General features: G+C 41.6%; 1 protein-coding gene across 1 annotated transcript; it reads left to right on the top strand.

Moving 5' to 3' along the window:
* The first annotated feature begins 1,424 nt into the window (after nucleotides 1–1,424).
* Nucleotides 1,425–25,494, top strand: LOC131891952 (influenza virus NS1A-binding protein homolog). Its single transcript, XM_059241657.1, has 4 exons — nucleotides 1,425–1,575; nucleotides 7,347–7,555; nucleotides 24,467–24,634; nucleotides 24,703–25,494. The coding sequence occupies exons 1-4, from the start codon at nucleotides 1,448–1,450 to the stop codon at nucleotides 25,287–25,289; spliced, it is 1,092 nt and encodes a 363-aa protein (XP_059097640.1). The 5' UTR covers nucleotides 1,425–1,447; the 3' UTR covers nucleotides 25,290–25,494.
* Nucleotides 25,495–26,260: the final 766 nt, after the last annotated feature.

Raw genomic sequence — 26,260 nt, 5'->3', positions numbered from 1 at the left:
GCGTTTTACATTTATTTTAATCTTTTTGCCTTAGTTTCTAATAAAAGAATTGACAATATTTTCTAACAGCAATATTTGCCACTGCCCAAACCTTTCAGATAAGAAAATGTCAATGTCAGTATTTTTGCCCTCTTAATACACCTTTGAAAAAGTTAAAGCCTGGCAAAAACTTTCTTACTCTTTTCGCCTTATTTATGTGAAACTAATTTGTTGTATTCCCAAGCTATTACCTTTTTAAGATAAGTCAATGGATAACCTAGAAAAGGCAGTCGTAAATTTTCTTGCTGATAAAATGCAGCAAAGAGGCCAAAAGGAGCAAAAATGACCGTTCTTTCCTATTGTAGCAACTTCTTTTGCAAGGCTACAACCTTTTTTGACTTTTCACACTCCTACGCATTTTTCACAATATTCCTCTTAATCAGGAAAAATTCTTTCAACTTAAAAGACAACTTTTCCAAGGTCACTTGATTACCCATCCCCGTCTTGCTCCTGTTGAGAAACTTTGAGCGTTATCAAATTTGGGGACGAAAACCTTGTTTCCTTCAGTAGTGTTCTCATTAGCTCTTGTCGTTTGGATTCAATCCAGTTAATATATAGTAACACATTTCGGTTTTTACGACTTTTTATTAATAAAAATAACCTTTATTGCGACTCTCGGTTAGGTCAGTTTGTAAAATATATTTAAGTGAGTGTAAAAATATTATGCATATACATCAATGAAAAGATAACGGAAAGAAATGGTCAAAATGGATGACAGCACACTTGGATATGGTATCACAGTAAGGTGACTAGAATTGGTCCAGTGCGCGTGAAAATTGAAGAGGGTAATCATAGAAAGTACATAAATAGTTTGGTAGAGGTAGGTGATGAAAATCTTAGTTATTGCACGTAACAAGATGGACCAGATTTAACAGATCCTTTGTCAGCTCCCGTCGTTGATGGCATTTGGCCGGGAGCCGAACAAAGGTGAGTGACCGCCAAAATTCCGAAGGCATGTCGGACCAAGGACAATAGGGTGTTAGACAGTCCTTGGATGGACAACTTGTGTCCGGACATCACCTCTTGAAAGGTCCCGTTCCCAACACTGTTGGACACTAACCTGGCCAGCCCGATGACGAGGTTCCTAGTTTTATATTTAAAATACGCCCATACATTTTTGGCATATTGAGGCACGCACTTTCTTTGTCTCACAATTCGTAGAAAATGCACCTACGACAAAAAAATCGTTGCTTTAAAGCTAATGTTGAAGTACGTACTTGCTTTTGTGACAAGTCACAAGTTTTTCAAAGCTTACGTGATTGTCTTTTTTCATTTTGCGATACTTTATAGACTTGCGTTTTGAAATATATCCTCCCTCGAGCTAAACAATTCATTAATTATTCATTTGAGAGTACAATGCAATATGAGGGAATGTACTCAGTTGAAGTTCAAGCACAGGAGAAGGACGATGCAAGTCACATTTTTCCTCTTGTGTGGATTGTTTGGTTTGAGCATTGCTACCATAAGTTTCCAATCAAGTTATTCATTGTTAGATGAGGAGTGTATTTGTTCATGGAGTGCTATTAAAACAGTTTCGTAAGTTATATCAAGTAATCATATAGAGACCCTCTTAAAAGTACTTGGCGGAGGTAAAACTGTCAGACTTTGGGCAGCTTTACATTACGATGGAAAACCGAGATTGAATCCGGTTTGAGGATTGAAGAAGGACTAATGTTGGGGCGAGTTCGGCAAAAGACTTCAGTCCAGGAAGGGACTCTAGTCTTTCATTGCACTTAAGTCGAACAAAAAGGCTCATGCAACAATAAGTGCGGCTTCACACTAGGATGGAAAATCAAGATTGAATCCGGTTTGAGGATGGAAAAGGACTAGTTCTGGGGTGATTTTTTGGTGTACGAGTCGTTTTGCTCTACTTGAGAACAGTGAAAGACTCGAGTCCTTTACTGGACTCGCCCCAGCACTAGACCTTTAGACCTACTTCAACTCTCAAACCGGATTCAATCTCAGTTTTCCATCCTAGGAAAAAGCCGCCCTAACTCGCCCTAGTACTAGCCCTGCTTCATTCCTCAAACCGGATATAATCTCTGTTTTCCATCCTAGTGTAAAGCCGCCCTCAGTTGCCAAACTTATGGTAGGGCAATAAAATTGCCACAGGACAAAAATAGTTGGCAAATCTCAGCAAAAATAATTTCAAATTGCATAACAGTATACTAGCGTTTAATGTACGTAGTGGGGACATCATTCAGTACTCGTTCATTCAGACCCCTCTTTCATTGTGGAATCTCATCAAGGGTCTTTGTCTGTGAAAAGCTAAAACAGAATTTAGACTATGCCCAAAAGGACTAAAAATGAAATTTCTTTCAAAAACTGTACTTAACATATTCTGTGTTAAAGTAGAAAGCACAGCACCACCATCTGACTTTTTTTAATTTGTCTCTAGATGCTTATTTTTATGGCTTTCCTTAAGTTTTGGATTTGAATAGATTCTTGCCTTGCTGTTCTTAACAAGTGAGCACAATTTGATGCATCTGAATGGCCATCCAAAGCATTTGCGAACCTAACACTTCGTCATGGCGCAAAATCTAATGATAGTTATAATTAATCTTTTATTGCGACTCTTGGTCATGTTAACTCGTAAAATGATAAAATTGTGTATGTAAATATGTGTATGTGTACGTAATGTTGTGTATGAAAATATATCAACAAAATTTGTTGATTGACTATTCAAATGCGTCACCTGACCATTCCTCTTTATTGAATTAAAATGCTCTTGTGTTGCTTTAGGCTAATTCAATCAAAATCTTACTCATAATTAATGACCCGTGTCACATAATGTCCGGAAAAGAATTTGTGTTCAAGGCAAAGCAAGAGCAATGTACTTAGCAATTTACCGGGTCTCTTCCCGTTTTTTGGGCCGTGTGACGTTGCAAACAAGCGACCTTATTGAGATTGATTATACCCGCCGTTCTGCCAGGCAATCAATTTCTTGGCCTGAAATTATCCATGTTGTGATGAACATGGATAATTGTTCCACTCCCTCCGTTCTGCTAGGCAATCAATTTGTGGCTAAAATCAATTATGTTGTGAAGAACATGGATAATTGTTCCACTCCCTCTGTTCTGCTAGGCAATGAATTTGTGACCAGAAACTAATTCTGTCGTGAAGAACAATGATAATTGTTCCACTCCCTTGTGAACGGGCTCTCTATTGCTAATGATCTTCTTCGTCATCTAATGGACATTCACATGGCCCGATAATCTATAATTAAGATATAGTAAGGCAAAAATTAATTTTGCCTATGTCTCTAAATGAAAGGTCTATCGTCAGGCGACAGGTCAAATGACAAAGAAGAGCCCAATTTTTAAGCAAGAGGTAAATCTTAGATTGAGAAGCAATCTGCCATACTATACAAGTAAGATCTTTTCTCAATCCAAGATTAACTGAGTTGCTTTAAGAACTGGTCTCTGCACCGTAAAATGAAAACTACGACCAATAGAAGCTAATTGTAAGTTTCTTAATTGCATTTAGTCAACGACGTAATTTATGCATGTGTGCCTCAGAATTATGCTCAGAAATGTTTAAATATTCGTAAAGGAATAGTTCCTCGTATTTGTCTTACTGCAAAGTAAAAATTATGGCGCCACCAGGAAGGTAACTGTTAATAACACAATAATTTAAAAGGCATTGCACACACAGTTATGCCAATATTGACAAAATAGAAGACAATGGCATAAAAGTAAAAACAATCCATTAATTAGGCATTTCAAAACGAAATGGTTGTATCTTTAGATAATTCGTTGAATTGTTGTAATTGGGATAGTTCACTATGGTACATATGCAACATCTCAAGGAAAGCATTCCTGCCATTATCTATTCATAACTATTATGAAACTGAAAGAGATAAGCTATTCAACAAGCATCCTAAAGAAAACTAAATAAATTCTTGTTAGGGAGAGCAGAAATGTAAGGAAACCTATGTGTTGTTGAATTCTTTACCTATGATAATATTTATAGAGAAATGTATTCAGTTTGGATTAGTTCTACCAAAACTATCGGGCCAACTGAAGTTGTTGATATCTTCTGGTATTCTCTGTCTGTTTTGTTCACGTTGGACTCCCACTTATGTGAATCAGATTGGCGACGGCAAAATATTACCGTCCCATCTCATTGACATCAAATCTAGCCAAAGTGTCTGAAAAAGTGGTTAAAGAGTTCCTATTGGACCATCTACTCCTAAGCGGTCAAATTCAAGTCATCAAAACGGTTTCTTGTCTAAAATGAGCACAACTACTCAACTCATCGAACACTTGGAATATGTGCGAGCAGTAATGACAAGCCATGATATGGTAGACGTCATCTTCCTGGACTTTGCAAAGGCCTTCGATAAGGTGGACCATGGCTTACTTTTCCAAAGGTTTGATAACCTGAATATCCCCAAGAGTCTCTTCAGATGGATCAAATCGTTCCTTGCAAATAAGAAACAAAGGGTCAAAGTGGGCCTTATCTACAGTGACCCATTTAAGATCCTTTCAGGCATACCGCAGGGCACGATACTCGGGCCAATACCTTTTATCCTATACATCTCACACTTACCTGGCCAGGTGAAGAATGCACGATCTCGTCTTATGCTGACGACCCTAAGCTCATCGTTGGTAAAAATGGCCAAGATTGTTCCCTTCTCCAAGAAGACCTTAATAATTTATACGAATAGGTCGACGAGAGCAACATGAAACTAAATGGATCCAAATTCCAGATCAAGTCATACGGCTCATCGGCTTTCTGTTCACATTACTTAAATAATGAGGGAGCTGAGATTGAACATTTCTCTTGCATCCATCAAAGACCTTGTTGTTACTCTTCAGGAAGATGGAATATTCAATATTTATCTCAGCGAGAAGGTACTTAAAGCTTCTCAGATGGCAGGCTGGGCCTTACGCACCTTCAAGACCAGGGATAGGTTAGCTATGGTTACCATCTACAAATCCATCGTGCAACTCCATCTCGATTATGCCTCATTGATTTGGAGTCCATGTCTAGTTGGCGAGTTGAACAAACTGGAGAATATTCTCCGGCTCTTCACTCGGCAAATCAATGGAATGCCTAAACTCTCCTCCTGGGATATAGTTCAGCGTCTACACCTGTACAGTGTGCAAAGGAGACACGAACGGAAAGGCCATAATATTAAATACTTTTAAATGCATTCATGAGCTGTCCTATAGCACGGACATTAATTTCGTCCATCGAGACAATGCACGCCTTACATCTATCCAACCTCATTGGAACTACAACAAGAATGCGGCTGCTAAATCAATCATGCGCCACTCATTTCTTGAGAGAGGCCCAAGACTCTACAACAAACTGCCCTCCTCCCTTCAGGTCATCTACGTTGAAAAAAAACTCTCCCAAATTCAAAGAGGACCTGGATAACTTCCTCTAAAACATTCCAGACTAACCTTCAATACACGGGTGTCATCGATCAGCAAATTCAAACTTGATTACTGATCAGATTCACTTTTGAGGGAGTTAGTAAATATATTTGTGCTTTGAATCCATTCAAGACATATGTGTGTGTACAGTAAAAAAAATAAAAATCATGATAATTTTTTATCTTGAAAATACACCATCAATTAGCCCACGCACAAAATTTGCCTTTGTAATGTCCACGTTCAATTAAGGCAATAACAGTCACACGTAAATTGTAAGCACGTTCACTAAGATTGACGGATAAGCATGAGAATGCAGGTGCCTCAGGTGCAATACAGATATATTCCGAGTGGTCCTAAATGCCTGAGAACACTAGTGATATAATCCATTCATACTCATTGATGAAATCTTCAATCTCGCCACTTTACCTGGCATGTTTTAGGTTTAACCACACTAGTTATTAATTAAGTAAAACTTTAGATGCCTTGAAGATGGGAACAATGTAAGGATTTAATATCATGACGTCACTACAACGCATTTTTTTTATCAAAGGCAGATCATTTCGACACCTTTAGCTTAGAAAGAGGTTTATTTCATACGTGTGTCAAAAGCTTATTTGCAAGACAACCACGAATAGGCATGACAAGGTTAGCTTTACGTATAAACAGGGAATTTTGTAGGTTAAAACAATGACTTTTGGACCATTAAATTCCTGGTTACTAAGTAACGGCTTCATAGGTTATACAGTAAAATTCGGATTTAAGAGCAGCTCTAAGGGTTTTTATTTCTGCCCTAATATTCTATGTGCTCTTATATCCGATGCTCCGATTGCGCAGCTCCAAAGATAAAACTGATGACAGAAGACATATTTTCAAGCTATGATTTGGCGTAGTTTGGCGGCCCAAATAAAACGCAGGCAAAAAAATCGAGAAAAATGAAAGAAAATGCGAGGGCAATATTCTTACGTGCCAAGTACGTAGCTAATTTGTCACAGAATTTCATGCTGACTTTGAAGCTTGAAACAAACCAAGAACTTTCCAAGGGAAGCGTGTTTGACTCCCAAATTTGTGGCGGCTTCGGCCAGGCTCATCTCATGCAGCTTGTCAAGATCGTCCAGGTGCTTTTGCTTCTCCTTAATGGAGAACATGTTTTTGAAAATTCAAATTTCTAAAATGGTTTTAGGCATGTAAGTTTTTAATGTGGGCCAGAATACAACAATGCAAAAGCCCAAAGTTTTTTCTTTTTGGTTTTCCGCGCTAGAAAAATGCCAAGATGTGTCTGTGTATTTCCATCTCAACTTAAAAGGGTATTTTTACCACTGTGCCCAGGTATAGTGGGTTCAAATAAAGGTGCCGAGAGTCATTGTGACAGAATTCTTCTTTTCATTTACTATTGCTTGATTTGGAAGGCAAAAGATCGCCTTTACAACCCTCCAAAACGAGTATGCGTCAACTTTTTGTTTTAAGTTTATTTGTAATTTTTTTGCAAATTTGCGTGATTTTTTATGAAAATTTGCTGTCACTAAAAGCATATTTGCATGCAAGTTTTGGCTGCCCTGTTTATTAACCTTTTTTACTCTCACGTACTTTGGATCAAAAACCTTTTGGTGAAAAATCAGAAAAATTCAATCCCACAATCTCTTCCCCAAAGTTGAACAAAACTTATCAAAAATATCATGAATAGAAAATGACCATGAATTGGACAAATGAACTTATTGAGCTGAAATGGCTGGAACTACTCAATAAAGTGCAGAAAAATGTCAAATAATGCTGATTAAATCGCAAAGCTGGTAGATATAATAAATCTGCAGAAAAATCTAGGACTTGCATGTTTGTTTTCAAAATTTGTAGCAAGCAAGTTTGACGGGCCCTAATAATTGCTGACTTGTCAATTTTTTGTAAATGTGATTCATTTCGACTCTTTAGTAACCTTGACCTTGGAGAAATTGGTTGCGCTTCACTGTGTGCCATTGAAGAAGATAATGATTGCCGCGGATACCTAAAAAATGAAGAAACGGAGACTTGTGATCTTGTCGCCATCTCAAATGCCATTGTGTGCGTAAATATGTCCATCAACGAAATAGACATAAAAAGGTTGAAAGTCCAAGCATTCAACGCCAAACCTTCAAAAAGAGGCAAGTACAAACATGCGATGGGAACTGTTCCGAATTCGATATCAAAAAAGAAGCTTGATTTCTCCAAAATAACGTGTTGGAAAACAAAAGTTGGGTCCCCTTTTTCGTCCACACTTATCATTATGATCAGAAAAGAAGAATCACAATGGTCATGGTGGCCAATTTAACCAATTACGCGTATTTGTCATGTGGAACAAAGAAAATTGAGGAAAACGTAAATTGGTTGCTTGCATTTTTGACAATTGTTGGAGTGAGCAAAAAAACCATACCGATCTTCCTTGCTATTTGCAGAACTAAACTTACAACTGTAGAGCAGTAGATGGGTGAAAAGATCATATCAAATATAATTGCCAGACATTTAATGAGGACAGTCGGTCAAAGAATTGCCAACAAATGTTCAAAAACGATTGCGTTGTTTGAGGAAAAAGCCTACATAGTATGCTAATTTCATTCACCCTACAGTCACTGATCTGATTCAATTTCGTCATTGCTTCTTCACTTTGATAGCATGGCAACCGTTTTTGGTGGCAAAACGCTATAAATCAAATATAAGCTTATTTCCACTGTATGATGACCAAAAGGCTAAACGTTAAGTAATTTTCAAAGAGCTATTTCACATTTTCTATTTTACTACGAAGGCCTGTAAACCTCCGATTATTCTCTCTGTTGTGTAATTTTGTCTGCAAGTTCGATATTTCAATGTTAAACAAAATCTGGAATTGAATTGATTTTTACCAACATGGCTCTTTTTGAGTGTTTAGATTGTTACCTTTTCCATTCGCCCACTGAACCTTGTTACATGCGCTACGAATGATTAAATCTGAATTTCTACGAATTGACTCATCAAGCTCCCAAACCAATTTATGATTTTATCAAAAGAGGAATTCTTCATGCAACATAAACAATCAAACAAGTAACGAAAAAGGCAGAGGTGGCAGGCCATTTGAACCTCAAGCACAAGGACGTTACTCATTTTTTTCCAGTTATTGTGACACTCTTGAGAGAGAAGAATTGCCGCAAAAGTGGCAATCATAAACAGAAATTATTTAAACAGAAATTATAAATGTCACTATAAACAGTTTGAAAAATGATATATAGGAGAAAATTTTGAAAAGCTTTATTGGTAATATTGGCCGGATCAAAAGGTAAAAAGTACAACTGAAGTACTTAAACCTGAAGTACAACTGGAGCGAATATTCATGTACAAAATACATATAAAAATGAACAAATAAAACGGCAAGAACGTTAAGATTAAAATGTGATGTCACAAGATAACTGAGATTGGTACCCTAAAAATTACCAAACAAGGGAAAAGTTGCAACTAAACCTAAATTGCCATAGACGTAAAAAAATACCTAGTTGGCATTTGATGGTGGAACCAAAAATTGCCCCTCACGGTGGCACCCACTACAGTTAAAAAGGTGTTGCTCAAAAGCCAAGACTTAGTTCTTTGGCTTGGTTTTTCACACGCGTTTCTAACCTCTACAGGGAATATGGTCACCTGTACTATTAAAATAAAAGGTTTTAGTATCTATTTATTACCTTTCAATATTTATATGATGTTTTGTCTACCAACGAATTTGAGTTGGCACACCGAGCTAGTCCTTGAATGTAGGGTTGATCTGGAATGCTATCTAAAAAATTATCCAGGTCCGACTTGAAAGTAGAGATGTAATGGGCTGGAACCCAGCTCGAAACTCGACAACATTTTGACTTGGAATATCAGACCCGGCGACTGAAACGATCGATCCCTTTTTCAGCTCCTTCTTCAGTTCTGTCATCGTCATCGGGTCTAAGCCATCTATACTCCGGAACATTATAATTACATAGAATGCCAAATTTAAGAAACATAGTTGGAATTATATCAAGAAATTGTCATGAATATAATCACTCGAAACATAATTGGCATTATATCAAGAAACTGTCATGAATATAATCACTCCAAAGAGTAACTATAGTGTGTTCAAACATGAAAGCATTCAGTTTATGATTGCTCAAAAAAATGAGATGATTACAAAGAACACTTTCACAACCATTTTTACTGCCTCTGATGGTTTGTACAGTTAAAGAAAATGTAATTCAGTGTAACCTTAACTTCAACAGACTAAGTGCATGGCAGGAATTAGAATGTACAGATCATAATCAATCCGAATTTTATGGTGATGGTTTGGTTCAAGGACCACTTTCACAACCATTTTTACTTCCTCTGATGGTTTGTACAGATTAAAAAAATATAATTCAGTATAACCTTGACTTCAATAGACTAAGTGCATGGTAGGAATTAGAATGTACAGATCATAATCAATCGAAATTTTATGGTCATGGTTTGGTTCTCCAATTGTTAATTTTACTGGTCACCACGCAGCTGCTGTGCCCTAATCCTGTTGTAGACAGTCAAAGTTATAAGTACCCAGAGCTTAACTTCAGCGAGTGGCGCAACTTTGAATGAGCATTTGTATGGTCAATCCACGGTTCCACCTAAGGTGGGGCTTTGTCTGTGGGATTATTTCACCATGGAAGGCGATGTGCTTTTTTTGCAAACCTTGCAAAGGAAAAAAAACGTGAAAAGTGTGGAAAGGCTCAAAAAGATCGAAGCTCTTCTACGCTGAGGAGACATCTAAAGAGAAAACATCCCTCTGAATTCAGTTCAATTATCCAAAGCACGGGCATGTCGCCACAATCGCGGCAAGAACTGCCATGATTTTAGCTCAATCAGTGCTTCCAAATCTTCATTAACAAAATTGTTCGCCACCCTAAGTTACGTGATTGTGGCGCAGCCTGGTTAGCTCGCACAGCTGAAATCCGATCCGGTACTTTACGCGTCTCTGTAGAGAATCCCTCAACGTCTTGCTTGAAGGAAGGATGTAATGAGGGTCCAACACGCGAATGAATTCCTTGAATTCAGGCCTTTCCACCATTTATAATGGTTCCATTCCTTTCACGACCATTTTGGCGAGCATCCTGTGTCTAGCTCTCATTTCACTTGATCCTTGTTTGTCTCTTCCGCCCAAAATAACAGTCCCTCGTGCATATTTTTCATCTTTTGTTGCGTATAGCTGCTTTCACTCTTTTTTGTAATGGTTGGTACTGACTTATTTTGTCGGATGGGTAGAACTTCATTGCTGGATAAAGCCTCTTCTTTTTTTAGACGAATCTTCGCAGTTCGTCATTAATCCATCTGGGTTTTCTTGGGCCACGTCTTGTCCTCAATGGACTATGCTCATATGCCTTGATCATGAAATCATTTAACCACTTCCACTGGTTTTCAACGTTTCCTGTCTGGTCCTCAGCCAATTTAGTATTGTCACATATGGTTGTTGTTGCTCACAATTGGTGTCGTCTCTCACTTTCGTCTTCTGCTTCACCAGCGCTGGACAAGAAATCTCAATTGTTGTAGATGAATGGTCGCTCGGTGCTGAGGGTTCACCTTAGAGACAGCTACGACTTGGTTAAAGTTTGTATGGATGGACTTTGCCTCAATCGTTAGGTTGTCTTTGGTGTAGATGATGAGGCCGCCCCCTCTTCCCGATTGCGTTTCTTTTCAGTCATTTCAATCAATGAGTGCATACCCAAATAATTGCAGTTCTTTGGCACCTATGTCTGGGTTGGTCCAAGTCTCAGATATAGAGACCTTTAAGCTACATCTGACTGTTAGATGATGAAGGTAAGGACATTGAGCAGGTCTCATCCATGAAGGATTTAGGTGTAGTCCTCCAAGATAATGGAAAGTTCGATGAGCATATCCAGTTGCAAGTTGGTAAAGCTTTTCAAACATGTGATTGGATATATCACACGTTTAAGTCCAAAGATAGTATCACGATGCTAACTGTGTACAAGTCGACTGTTCAGCCTCATCTTGAATATGCCTCTCCCATTTGGGCTCCAATGAGTTCAGCAGGTTTGCAAAAACTCAAGCAGGTCCAAAGATGTTTTACCAGGAATATTGAGGATATGAGAGAGCTCTCGTACTGGGAGAGTTAAGAAAGGTTGGGATTGTACAGTATTCAAAAAGGTACGAAAGGTATCTAATAGTACTGTACGTTTTCAAAAGCATTCATAAGCTTTGTCCCAACCCAGGATTTAGGGTCAATTGTAGTGACCGTAGACGCTTAACTTGCGTTTCGAGAGCACCTTCAAGCCCTCGATAATCCAGGCTAGTTAAAACAATGAAGTCGAACTCTCTTCTTTCTCGGGTTCCTTCACTGTTCAATTTGCTGTCCTCAAATATTCGCAGGGCTTATGTAGGCGTTGATCCAGTAGCAGGATTTAAGTCAGACTTGGACAAGTTTTTGACTAAAATTCCGGATCAGCCTTATATTTAAGGATTAGCCAGATTAGCCAATTCTAATTCGTTGGTCGATCAAATAATGTATATAGATAAAAGTCTGGTAAAATAAATAATAATCTTCTCGTCTTGAAGTGCTGAGATTCCAATCCCGGTAGCAGTAAGGAAGTCCGCAAAATAAAAGAAATAAAAAAATACGAGCACTGAAAAGTCCCAATCAAGAGTTCAGGTCCTAAAGGAACATTGATCGTCAAGGCGTTAGTGGACAAGGGATCAGACACGACATTCATCTGTGAGAACATCCTCAAGAAGCTCGGTTTTGTGGTGGCAGGGACATCGGGCGCGCGATCAACGATCCATGGAACGACGTCGACGAGCACCTTAGGTTCGTAAACTGCCACAATGCAAGTTGGCAATCCAAAAACAAGTGAGACGTTTGATCCTGAATCAAGTCACTTCCTGCCACTTGTAAGGGTCTCAAAGGGATTAATTGGCCGCTCTTGCGTGGGAAAACACCTTGAGGACCTGTCTCTGAGTGAAAACGACCGACCAGTGCATCTGTTATTGGATTGGACTCTGGACAGTTGATCCAACCGTTAGAAAAAAGAAGAGGTCAAAAACGAGAGCTATCTGCATTTTCACTCACCTTGGATGGGTTTGTAGGGGCCCAATCAACGAACTAGCTTCAGTGAGTCAGTGTTTACACTCAAACTTTGTTCAAGACTCCAATCTCCTTTTGGATCAGCACCTCGATCGATTCTTTGCTGCAGAGTCTGTTCGATGACGGGAGTGAATAAGTGCTCTCGAGCCTAGATCCAAAATCGAATTGTATTCCTCCAGCCAACATGCTGATTATTGAAGAGGGGACATGAGCATCCCAACAAGATGACATCAAAGATATAATATTACCTCCTCCCCCCCCCAAAAAAAAACAAATGAAAAAAGGAACCGGTCGGTATGAATTCCCCCCCCCTTTCAAAAAAAAAATGAGGAAGTCGAAAGATACATAAAAACACGCAAGCAACCCCGTATGGATGGGACAATTCGAACCAAAGAGGGGAGAAAACAAAAGCAAGAAATGTGATTTCTAACACCACATTAGATGAATTGAAATGATAAGAAGGGGACCCAAACAGCCCAAAATGATAAACAAAACAGACCCGAAAAATGGAACTATGAATTACTTTGAAATGTTAAATTGAACAGTCCGTCCAGTCTTTGGTCAAGGGATTCTGAATGTGAACGCAAGTTCCAACCTGGAGAGGTGGCAATGATTTGCCGCTCAAATGGGGACTATTTAATGTTATCAATTGTCGACGAGCTTGATGGAAAGCTGACCGAGACACGACCAAGGGATGGGCGTCTGGCATGGTTCCAAGTCGCAAGTGACGACCAAAAAACCCGCCGCCGGACTGAAACCATCAGCTCCAGGGGTGTTTCTCCAGGCTAGCAGGGTCAATCGAAAGGCCGGATCATCAATCTCCATTTTCTTTAAAAGGTACTTAACCGATTTCACGGCTGCCTCGGCCAGTCCATTCTTCTGAGCGTGATAAAGCAAACTCGTGGTTCACCTAATTCCAAAAGTAACACAGAATTCTTCAAAGGCCATACGAAACTGTGGTCCCCCATCAGTCTTGATAAAAGATGGGAAGCCAAAGTCCAAAAACCAAGACAGGAGGCGTTCACAAACCGCTGAGGATGAAGTTTGTCGCATCCTGGCAACCCAAGGATAACCGCTATATGCATCAACCATGATCAGATATGAGCATCCCTCTAACCCAAAAAATCGTACAACACGTGATGCATGATGTGTTCAGCCACCTGAATAGCGGGTAATAAGGGTTCGGCTGGCTCAGACGGGAGAACAGCCACATATCTGGAACACCCGGAAATCTGCATCTTGACATCAATAGTGAGACCCGGCCAAACATAGAGTTGTCGGGCCATCTCGCTCGTTTTTGTGAGGCCCGAGTGAGAAGCGTGTAAAATTTCGACCACTTGCCCACGGGCGGGGCGTGGAACAACCAGCCNTATCTGGAACACCCGGAAATCTGCATCTTGACATCAATAGTGAGACCCGGCCAAACATAGAGTTGTCGGGCCATCTCGCTCGTTTTTGTGACGCCCGAGTGAGAAGCGTGTAAAATTTCGACCACTTGCCCACGGGCGGGGCGTGGAACAATCATTCGGTCACCAGAAAGAAGCAAGCCCTCCTCATCTCGTAAATAAGAAACAATACCTCGGAAGCTGGATAACGAATCCGGCAGGGCCTTGTCCTTTTCAACCAGTTCCCGAAGTCTCAGGGCCGGATCAGAAGCGTTAATTGCGCAAATAGGCACGTCTAACTCTCGGACGGCTGGGAAGAAAGGAGCCCTGCTCAAGGCATCAGCAATGCAATGCTCTTTTCCTGCGGACCATTCCATATCAAGTGAGTACATTGCAAGGCGCTCACGCATTCTTTGCAACCTATCATTGCACATCAGGCAGATTTCCCCGAAGATGACGGCCAAAAAAGCCGTAAGCCAGACTAAATCCATCAGAACGAGGGGTGGATTGCCAAGCAGACAAAGCCTTGCGGAAATCGGATTCATTAAAATTGAATTTCTTTAGCAAGTACGTCATGGATTTGACGGCTGATTTGGCAAAACCATTGCTCTTAGGGTTGTAAGGTGAAGATGTGTCATGTTGAATATAATGTTTTTCGTAAAGCTCTTCGAATTGAGACCGAAATTGAGGGCCATTATCACTCTTCAGCTTCTTAGGGGAACCAAACTCGTATAACCACGACAGAAAAATCCGCAAATGGCGGACGTGCTCAAACTTTTCAGTCGCACCAAAAGTAGATATCCGCTAAAACGGTCAACTAGCAAGAGAAAATGGTTTCCTTCCACTTCAAAAAGGTCCAAGGTCCGCCGAAACCTTTTCCATTGGATATGACGCACTCTCCTGTTGAATTTGTTCTAGGGATTGGGATGGTAGTAACGCCAGACAGGCAGGGCACCCTGCAATCGCTAGTTTGATCTCGTTGGCCATCCCGGGCCATGCATAAGGTTGACGGGCCAATGTAGAAATTTTCGATATTCCCGAATAGGATTTGTGAATGCAAGAGATTAGTGCTGAACATGCAGGACGTGGAACAACGAGACGACAGCCGTTCAAATTGATGTCTCCCTCAACCCAGAGATTGCTAAACATTGATGTAAATGAATTAAGATCAGATGGTAACGATCCCTTTTTGACGCAATCCCGCAATTCTCTGTACTCTTTATCCACGTTATCCAAAACGAGGGATAACGAAGGGTCTACCATATCGATAGCCGAGCAAATAGCCACATCCAAACTTGAATCTGAGGGAAAAAACGATGCTTGACTGAGAGCATCAGCTATGCAGTGGACCTTCCCCGCCGACCATTCTAACGAAAACGTGTACGCTATCAAGCTTTTACGTATCCTCTGGAAAGTTGATCGTTGGCAAGCACAGCCAAAGGTTTCTCAAACACCCCGAGAAGTGGTCGATGATCCGTAGTGACTTTAAATCCCCGTAATCAACTTAAGTTGAAATCGCACTTCTGTACAGCCCACATCACCGCAGAACATTCCCACTCAATGGTTGCGCATTTTTCTGAGTAGGAGAAAGAGACTGTGAACCACACTGTACAAGTCAAGGCCGACCCATGCGATCCCTCTGGATTAGGGCAGATCCCAAGCATTGAAGACTCGAGGTATCTAGTAAAAGTTCGGTCTTGAGATTGGGATTTAAGGGTGCCACCACTTTAGAGGACCAAAGAATTTCCTTAGTCCGCTGGAAATCAACATCATGAGCCTCTAGCCAGACGAAGGCATTCTGTTTTTTTAAGGAGTTCCCTCATAGCGACTGTGGACTGAGCCAGATCAGGTAAAAACATCCAAGTTGATCGGCAAGACCCAGGAACGATCGCAACTCACTTATGTTCTTAGGAGTTGGGAATTCCCCAATTGATGACAACTTAGATGGATCGGGCCGAACACCATCAGGACTTACAACGAATCCTGCAAGTTTCATTGTTTTCCAAAAGCTAATTTATCAAGGGACAAGGGAATACCTGCCTTATGGCAACAATCAAAGACAATGGGTAGGCGTAAAAACAATTCACCACGGGTTGGCGCCTGGACCAACATGTCGTCAACAATTTACATAAGCCATGGTAAGCCCGTGATTGCTGCATCAGTACGTATGTTGAATTCGTCTGAACTTAAATTCAAACTCATAGGAGCCACAGTGTAACGCCATTTTCCCGATGGGAGTATGAAGGCTGTCAAAAGAGAGCTTTCGTAATTCAACAGAACCTGGAAGTAACCATGGATTGCATCCATTTTGGCAAACCACCGAGAACTCGGCAACACTTGCTTCATCAAATCGTCGGCGGAGTAAAATGGATGTATTGGTGGTTTAATTGCCTTATGCAGCTATCTATAATCAGTGACGAGACGGACCTTCTTTCCACCAAGTTTTCCAAAAATGAGCAGGGCATGTCCACTCTTTGGGCTCGGTGCATGGAATGATCACTTCCACTGAAACAAGCTCCTTTATTAGCTCATCTACTTTGGGTTCCAAATGTTTTGGAATTTGTCGAGCCATATTCACCTTGCATGGTTTTACACCAATGGACTCATCCAACGCAATATTCATCTGCGGACCCTTGATAGTTCCGGAGCAATCCCAATGATTTGACCAATACATCAGCATAATCAAGTAGTATCCCCACCACCAAGCCAAACCATTCACCACTGACCTCACGGACATCGCAGACTGCTGGAAATGAGGCTGGTACGACATCAAGGCCAAAAGGTCCTTCCAGCCCACCAACATGGGTCCCCGAATATCCAATGATGCAATGGCTGAGACCTTGGCCACACGCCCACGCAATGTAGCCACCTCCAGCATGATAGAACCATAATTGGTTATGGGTGTCCCATTAGCTGCTATTAACTTGGTTGACGAGGAACGCAACCCCACATGACCAGATACGTGAGAATAATAGTGCGTGTGGCCCTGTATCGGCAAACGCATCCATATCTAACTTCTCACCAATGCCGAAATCACAACAAAGGAATAAGGTTGAACTCTCCCAAGAACACATTGCGACGACTTCCGTTATCACCGACACCTTATCAGGAGAACTGCTGAACCGACCCCAATCACGATGATGTGGTATTACGTCTTGAAATTGATCTCGGCCTTGAACACTATCCCCAGAAGTGCTTCGCCCACGTATGACAGAATCTTGCCTATTGGCACTGGTATATTGCTCTTTTGATCCCATATCGGACGATCTGCCACAATCTTGACGCCGATGACACAAACGTGCGAGATGACCCGGATTCCCACGCTCGTGGCACGTGATTTCTCGAACAGAACACTGATAAGGATGATGTCCCAGGCGTCCACAACCCTTCCACTCGAGAGCTAAAGTTGCTACATTGTGATATGGCATGGTCTGGTCCCTTATTACTCCAGCCACTCTGAACGAGTTCACCGTTTTCAAGACCTTAGCCAAGGTGGGATCCGGAATCTCAAACAATTTCAAAAGCAACTCCGATTCGTGTTTCCAAGATGAAATAAGCTCAAACATGAGGTGTTCCTCCACAATGAGTTTGCCAAGCTCTGCTCTGCTTTGCTCTCATCGTTACCTTTGCTTGTAACGATGAACCCTGCGAATTTAACCGCCTTTCCAATGCAAAGTTTTTGTAGCAATAACTTAATAACAGCCCCTCTACATTGGTCCAAAACCACTCTCATTGTCTGTCTTGGCATTGAACACGTCACTGCTTGAATTGAGGCCCTTGGGCGTAACGAAATACAGCAAGTCTGGCAAGAGAAATGCCGTCAAGTATGCACTCCTCTCATCCAGTGGCACCTGAAAATAACTGTGTATGGCATCGAGCTTGGCAAAGTATCTTGAATATTGTAAGACTTGACGCATAAGATCCGGGGCCGCCGTAAATGGATGCACTGGTCTCTTACCAACTCTGTTTAATTGCCAATATTCTGTCACCAGCCGGACCTTATCAGTCCCTGGCTTGCGAACAAAGTGGGCTGGCGACGTCCACTCAGTAGGCTTATCACATGGAACAATGATTGCTGCGACAGAAAGTTCAGCCATGAGCTCGGCAGCAGGTTTTTGAAAGTGGAATGGTATCTGCCTCGCAGTCGTTACTTGACATGGTTTGATGGCTTTTGGGTCATCCAATTCGATTTTCATTGGAGAACCTTTGATGGTCCCAGCCGAATTTCCTAGTGTTGAACACAGAACATCTTCATAATCTTTTTTGATATCTTCTAGACAATTCTCCAAGCAATCCTGGAAATCTTCACAAATGGTAAAAATTCCCACACTTCCTTCTTCACATAGCTCCTCTTCCGCATAACAACAATTGATGGATAAGTTGTCGCCATTCTCAACATCAACTCTTGCAAAAAGTCCATATATATTGACACTATCATGCCCCGATTTGTCCACAACCAATGGGAACCCAACCGGCACCAAATCAAGTGCCAACAAATCGTGCCAGGTAATTACAGGACGTCCATCAAGGTCAGAAAAACTAATGCTCGTATTTGTGTCCGGGGAACCTTGCGGGGGTGTTGTGATGAACATTACTGCTGCAGCATTGCTCAACAACGAGCCATTTGCTGTCTTCAGTCTTATCCATGACGGGGAAATACGCGTCCCAGGTGGCACAAGTCGGGCGGGAATGACACTAACGGCTGCCCCAGTGTCATCAATAGCCTCAAAGGATGCTTTTATCCCTTCAAAGTCCCACACTAGCTTGATTAGGGGCGGATCCCTAATCAAGGAGACCACTGATATGCGTGCAAAGGAAGGACCCCAGTTTTTTCCTCTGTGTGGGGAAGTATGACCGCTTGATCTCCCGGGGCTACGTCTTCGTATTAAACGTCTTTTATTTTTTTTTTGCAAAATCGTGCAATATGGCCTTTTTCCCACACCCGTAGCACACTACATTCCTTAAGCAATGTTCGAGAGTGTGACCAATCTGTCCGCATTCGCCACATTTAAGCCCTTGTCTTATCCCTGACAGATCTGCCGATGTCTCATCCTCTTCTTCAAGTCAATATGTAGAAGCTTTGACAGTCGAGGAATGTGTTTCTCTAGCCGCCTCATATGAACGTGCAACTGCCCTGACCGATTCCAAAGTCGGATCCGATATTTCCAAGAGTCGAATGAATAGCTCAGTTTTGAAAATATGATTTGAAACATGGTAAGCTTGTCCATCGTCATCATGGCTAACTCAGCCTCATCACCAAATCGTCTCATCTCCTTGAACAATTGATCCACACTTTGACCTCTTTTCTTTTCCACCTGAAACCATTCCATCCTGCGTCTGAATAGCGGATGTAACTCGAGAAATGCTTTTTCTAGTGCTGCATAACACCCATCAATTGAAGTCGTGCCTCATCGATGTAGGCAATGGCAAATCCAGTCTTGACAAGAACATGGTCTTCTGTTGGGGTAGGGCAGTCAAATCCATGTGTGACCCCTCGTAATAGTAGCATCCGTTGAAAGGAATGGTGGCCTCAATTCCAATTGCAGCTTGAACTGTGGTTGCGATGTGTTTGTATGGGCTCCCATGGTGGCTTGATTGATGAACCTATCCGTGATCTGACGTCCTATGTCGTCCAACTGACTCCTCATGTCATCCATTACCTTGCCCTTTTCTCTCTTGGCTTCCCCGTCCAACTCACTGAGGTTGTCGTACAAGTGGACATTCGTCCCTGCAGTTGTGACTTCAAGTGCTGTAACCATGTCTCGGCTCCTGATGATTCATGTCCCTCGATCAATGTTTTCTCTCAAGTAAAATGGCCCTTGTGACCCCTGATTGACTTCCTCAACGTGGCCAGAACATCTGTACTCTTCGTGGACGTCGCCATCCCGCTCTCCGCACAAATACCGTGGTAGTAGGCGTTGTGCTAGGTAGGTGGGTTCTGGCCCTTAAAGGGGTTCCAAGACCTGCGTCATGTTTGATGACGGGACTGAATAAATTATCTCGAGCCTAGATCCAAAATCGAATTGTTTATTCCTGCATCCAACATGCTGATTATTGAAGTGGGGACATGCGCATCCCATTGATATGACATCAAAGATATAACAGAGTCGTATGAAGCAGAGGATTGGGTCCCAGCTGAGACAAAGATGAGTCTCCAAGATGAATACGCACTCAATAAGATCAAGGAAAATGCCAAAAAGCTCGCGTACAGGCCTGGCTATGAAGATAGTTTACCTTGGATACCAGGAGTATCTCGGCCAGAGAACAACAAGCAATTGGTCGAAAAAAGATTAGCAGGAATGGAGCGTTGGTTTATCAGGGACACAATCTTTGCAACGGCCTACAGAGAGTCAATGGGAAAGACCATTGAAAAGGGATACGATGTGAAATTTTCGAATCCACGAGAATTGGACCATCCTTGTCAAGCCTTCCTTCCTTATCAAGGTGTTTGGACGAAAAACAAGAAAGACGTACGAGTGGTGATGGACAGTACAATGGCAAGAGCCTTAATGATTGTTTGATGTCAGGACCACCGTTGCAAATTGTTTTCATGGACGTGTTCGTTCGATTCAGAAAAGGCTCAACAGCAGTGACAGAGAATGTTGAGGTAATGTTTAGCCGTATTTTCATGCAAGAAGACGACGCAAGATACCACCGATTCTTATTGCGAAGCAACGTTGATGATCCAATTGAAACGTTCCAAATGTCTGGTGTTGTGTTTGGATATAAACTATCGCCGTGTCTGGCCATCCACACACTTTTGCAAACTGCGGAAGATACACCTTGCCGTGAAGTGGTAAAATCTGCTACCTCTTATCAATGCGCAGATATGATGATGATGCGCAGTCATGATGATCCAGTGGAAACTCTGAAAACTGCGTGTGAAGTTCGTGATGTCTTACTCCATGGGAACTTCAATCTGAGAGGATGGCAACAAATAATCCTAAGGTGGCAGAGGAACTTGGCGAAACTGCTTCAGACTCCTTGCGATCTTTACTAGAAGAAGGAACGTTCACCAAAGTCCTTGGTCTAATCTGGGAGACAAAAACCGATGTGCTGGGCTTAAGGTTGAAGAAACGTATTTAACCTTCACTCGCCGTGGACTACTGAACAGACTTGCCGGCTTGTACAATCCACTTGGGCTCACTTCGCCAGTGACAGCCTCTGGCAAGATCCAGATGAAAGGTCTTGTTGTCAAAGGTCTGGATTGGGACGATCCCGTTGATCTTGAGCAAAAGCAGTGGTGGAACAATTGGAGTCGTCAACTGATCGAGTTGGGAAAAGTAAAGTTGCCAAGATGTATCTCGCCATTGGGAGGTGATGATATCCTCAGACAGTTGCATGTGTTCTGTGATACCTCTGAGGATGGATTTTGTGCAGTGTCATATCTTAGATGCTCAAAGCCAAGGGGGAGGTGGCTCTTTGATTGATTTGTGACAAAACCAGAGTATGTCCCAAGAAACCCATAACTATCCCAAAACTCGAACTTCAAGCTAACACTGTTGGCTTCTCGATTGGGGGATCATTTAAATCGCACGTCGCGTCTCAAGATCTATGAACGGTTCTTTTCGACAGTCGTGTGGTTCGATGTTGGATCTCAAGTGTAGATAAATCATTCAAGCCATTCGTAGCCTTTAGGATCGGAGAAATCCATAGTCTCACCTTAGCCAGAGAGTGGAGGTAAGTCCCAGAGAAACTGAACCCAGCTGATCTCAGCACCCGATCATTGTCAACCCCAATCATTACTGGCGATTGGATTCATGGTCCAAGATTCCTCCTGAAAGGATGGACAGACTGGCCCCCGGATATTGAAATTGAGGCAACAGTTGAATAACAACGTAAGAAGTATCGTATAAATGACGAGAGGGCCGAGGTCTATGCAACAAAAATCGATGAAGAAATCAACACATTGAAAGAGGTCATTACAGCCTTTCTCCAGGAGGGAGAATCTAATCAGTTTGTCTCCAAAACCTAATATGCAGAGCTCAACAAAAGTCGTTTCCGGAAGATTTTGAGGAAAATGGAGTCTTTCATCCTGGAAAAAGATCTTGGTTGATCAAGTTGAGTCCTATTGTTGACGACATGAATGTCATCAGAGCAAGAGGACGGATGAGCAAGGCCCAAGTTGGATATGATCAACGACATCCAACCATTCTCTGCCCACGATATCCTCTGACATCATTGATCTTAAAACAAGACCACGACCTAGCCCATCATCCAAGCGTCAACCAAGGCTTTGCCATCATTCAACAGATTCGTCTTGGGTGCCAGTTCTGTCAAAGAATATCTGCCACTTCCGCGCACCAAGAGATCTACCATTGGAAAGGTTTGCGACGCCCAAACTTCCGTTTCTCAGCACGTCTATGGACTTGTTTGGACCATTGGAAGTGTCAGTTTCTAGAAACAAGATCGAAAAGCGTTGGGGAGTTTTGTTTGGTTGTATGAATACACGAGCAGTACATCTTGAGATCGTTCCATCACTCAGCTCACAAGACTTCTTGAACACCCTGAGAAACTTGCTCTATTGTGATAATGCTTGGTGCCAAGAACCTGCTCAAGGAGCTTGAAATTAAACCGGGGTCCAATCCAATATGATTCTTTCTCTTACGTACAGGGTGTGGTTGATAGAATATGGAATCAATGTACCACCGAGTATCTTCCAACTCTACTTATGAGGAACCAGTGGAGTACCAAAACGATAAACATCCCACTGGGAACAGAAGTGTTGGTCGTTGGAGCCCCAGAATCCCGATCAAAATGGAAGATTGGTACCGTGATTGACATTCATCCAAGTGACGACGCTATAGTTGGGGCCGTAACCGTTCGGACACCAGAGGGAATAATGAAACGCCCAATCACCAAAATCTGTCCTCTCCAACCTCTTACTTCGTCATCAGACCAACAGGTCAATATATCTCAACTGTGTGTCCTCAAATCTCATCTCAGGACCTCTCTACCCGAACGATTCAGTATTGATCTCCCTCGTCAAGTGGAAAAGTGGAATGGGGGAGGAATGGATGGAACAATTGTGTCTGTTGCCATGTCTACCAGAAGTGGGTATTCCACTAGAATCGGGAGCTTTCCGGAATTGTCTTTGCGCAAATGTTGGCGAATGTTTGCTTTACCCAGCCATCATTAGCCAATTCAGCCCAGATCGGCCAATACTGCCATGGAAGGCAGCCGTCCCCAGACGGTGTGAAAGAGATCTCAAATGTGAATAGTGGCCCATTGTTAGCTCCCTCAATAAAGTGATAAAACAAACGGTTCCTGGGGAGTACTAATTATTGATAGGTAGTATACCTATATACAGTCCGCTTACCGCGTTTCTCTACTCATGTTGAACATTTTACAATTTATAATTGCGCCAACCCAGCAACTAATGTCTTAAAAGGCTGCCATCATTTTCATTAATGTTTTTTAAAGTTTCCATCGCTAAAAATGATGGTTTATTTATTCAACACTTGCATCACCGGTTTTCGGGATAGGTGAGAACCAAGAGATATAGTCTTAGTTGCCATTTGTATTTTTCCTCAAAGTTGGAGAGGAAAGTCACTCATTTCAAGTGAATGATCAATTTATGGCCTTTGCTTCATCACATTGGCCCAATGAATATGCTCTCCCATTTCATTTTGGCAGATTCCATGGTTTTTGATACGTGAGGTGCGTAAGGCAGAGCTGCTTTTGGCATTCCTGAGCACCCTAATGCTTGATGTAAGGTGCACCGACAACCATAACAAACGACGGTCTTAAATTCTATCGTCAATCCTCTTTCGCAAGATCCCGTCTTTTACCGAACTAGTACTGATGTGACCCAATCTGCTTGCGACCAAACTTCCAATCCAGTACTGCCAAGATTGGTCCCTGATTGTATTTTTGGGTCAGATTTAGTTGCACTTTCTGAACCAAAAAAAATCCGGGACCAATCTTGGCAGTACCGGATTGGAAGTTTGGTGGCAAGCAGATTGGGTCACATCAGTACGAACTAGCCATTTTTGACAAGATTCGGTTGAAGTCACCCTGGATGAACTATGATCTGAACTCAAACCATTCTAGAAGCTAAATAAAACACGATTTATCCGATTCAGACAAGGTTAACCAGACACCAGTGAACCACGTCTGTTTTGCCAATGTTGCGTCGCACTGAACTTTTAATTCTCTTGTACCTAAGAAGTTAAAACACTATTTTCCCCACACGAAGAAAGGAAAACAAGTTGTAATTTCAAAAGAGCGACCAAAAAATTTGTTCCTTGGTTTGTTGAATTCCTCATTTACGAAATATGATTTCTAGGCATTTCATGTGTATGAATTGTCCCAAAAACTGAGTCTCTAACTATTTCTTAAATGATCAGAATTATTTTGCTGACTTGACTTTCTCCTGACATTGAAATAGTTACCCTTCTCTGAGTTTTTTTCGGACTTAGTCATGAATATAGGACAATTAGGAATCGCGGAAAAATCGATGTCTTACATATAGAAATATACCATGTCCAACGAGGATTTTCTTTCGGCTTTTTTATTGACTAGTTAACCACCTGACAAGGGAGCTACTATTTTTAAGAGGTTTATCTTTCTAATTCTAGGCCTTTATTTAGGACTTCCTCAAATTGGAAAAGCAGTCCCATTGTCCAACATGCAACTACCAGACATATCTATCCCAAGCAACATTGCTCTCATGGATCAGACGATTGAATACCAAAAAGGAATCTTAGGCTGCAGTGGGGACAAACAATGTTGGTTTTGGGAGCCCGGTATGCGGTGTGTTTTTTCAACAGTTTCTTTGGAACTTTAGGAGTGCAATCAACGAATTACTTTGCAGGATTTGATGAATGGCAACCATTTGCCTCTCCTCAGAGCAATCACTTTTTTGGAAAAATGGTGCTACTTCAGGGCAAACCTTTGTTGATTGGAGGTTGTGACTCTTATGATAAGACATGCTCACCATTGGACAAGGTTGAAGTGTATGAAGAGAGCGACAAACAATGGCATTACAAGGCATCATTACCGCAACCTGTCAGAAGTTTTGCAGCTATAGTTGTGGACAATGGAACCAAAGTAATTGTGGCGGGTGGTAAATTATCCCCTAGTACTACGTATTTTGTTACGATTTTCCAACTTCTCATCAATGCCTGGACGGATTTGAATTCATCACCTAATCGCATTTGTTGTCAATTAGGAACCCGAGTGACGCTTCCAGACACTCGGGAGGGGTTTCTGATGGTGGGCGGATTTCTTGATGGCTCTTATGCACTAAGCGATAAGGCGTTCTTTATGGATTTGGAGACCATGTCTTGGGAGAGTCTTGCAGCCTTCGACACTATAGGAAACATTATGCATGATGGTGAAATGTTTTATCTTGAAGGGCAAGTATTCGTTATCCCACATTATGAAGGTGACACTAGGTAAGACGCCTCGAGGATTCTCTCGAGGGATATGACGGACAGCAACGCTCAATGGATACCGCACGACATGTCAGCAAAGTTCAACTTGGGAAAAATCAGTACAATATCTATTGAAGTTGAAGAATTTCCAATTGACTGGATTTCAGCTTAAGATAAAAGCCCAATGTTTTATTCTTGAATATTTTTTTTCCTTTCAAAAAAATAAATAAGCTCGGGGTTGCATGGCGTTTACGAGTATTTTCCTTGAATGTGTTTAATTACCAAAACCCGGCGGGTTGGTGTCATGTACTTTTGGGCGCATATCACCAACAAGGAGTGGGATGAACTTGATAACGGACTTTATATTTTGACTAGCATTGCTTTTCTATTCGTGACTAGAATGCATTCCCCAAAGGAAAGTTAATTTTGAAAGTTTTTGTTATAATCGCTGAGTGCCCCTTTTTCTTGGGTGCCTTCATAGTTTTATTTAAATGTCAAAAATGGACAAATTATTCTCTTTCGTTTTCATGGTACTGGGTAATACATGTCCTGTGGCGGTTAGAAAAACCCTACAAAAAGACAATCCCAACCAAACTAGGATATGTGATGAAAGAAGCAGGTGTAACCTGCCCGTTTTGTAAAACCCCACTTGTTTATTGTATGGTATGTGCATTTAGAGAGAGCCTCCAAGTCCTCGAGAATCCAGGCTAGTTCGAACAATGGAGTCCACCTCTCTTCTTTTTCGGCCTCCTTCTTTGTTTAATTTGCTTCCCTCTAATATTTGTAGGGAATACAAAGGCGTTATTGATCTGGTAGCATCTTATAAGTCAGACTTGGACAAATTTTTAGATATTATTTCAGATCAACCTTACAATCAGTGACTAGCTCGGTTTGCCGACACAAATTCATTTGTCGACCAATTATCATGCAGAGATTAAAAGGTGATAAATAGATAAGCAATAACCTTTCATTTTAATAGTACTGAGGATTACTTTC

The sequence above is a fragment of the Tigriopus californicus genome, chromosome 12 (assembly GCF_007210705.1).
Source record: "Tigriopus californicus strain San Diego chromosome 12, Tcal_SD_v2.1, whole genome shotgun sequence".
In the NCBI taxonomy this organism is placed as follows: Eukaryota; Metazoa; Arthropoda; class Copepoda; order Harpacticoida; family Harpacticidae; genus Tigriopus; species Tigriopus californicus.
The sequence above is the reverse complement of the archived record's forward strand: the minus strand, read 5'-3'. Positions and strand labels throughout refer to the sequence as shown.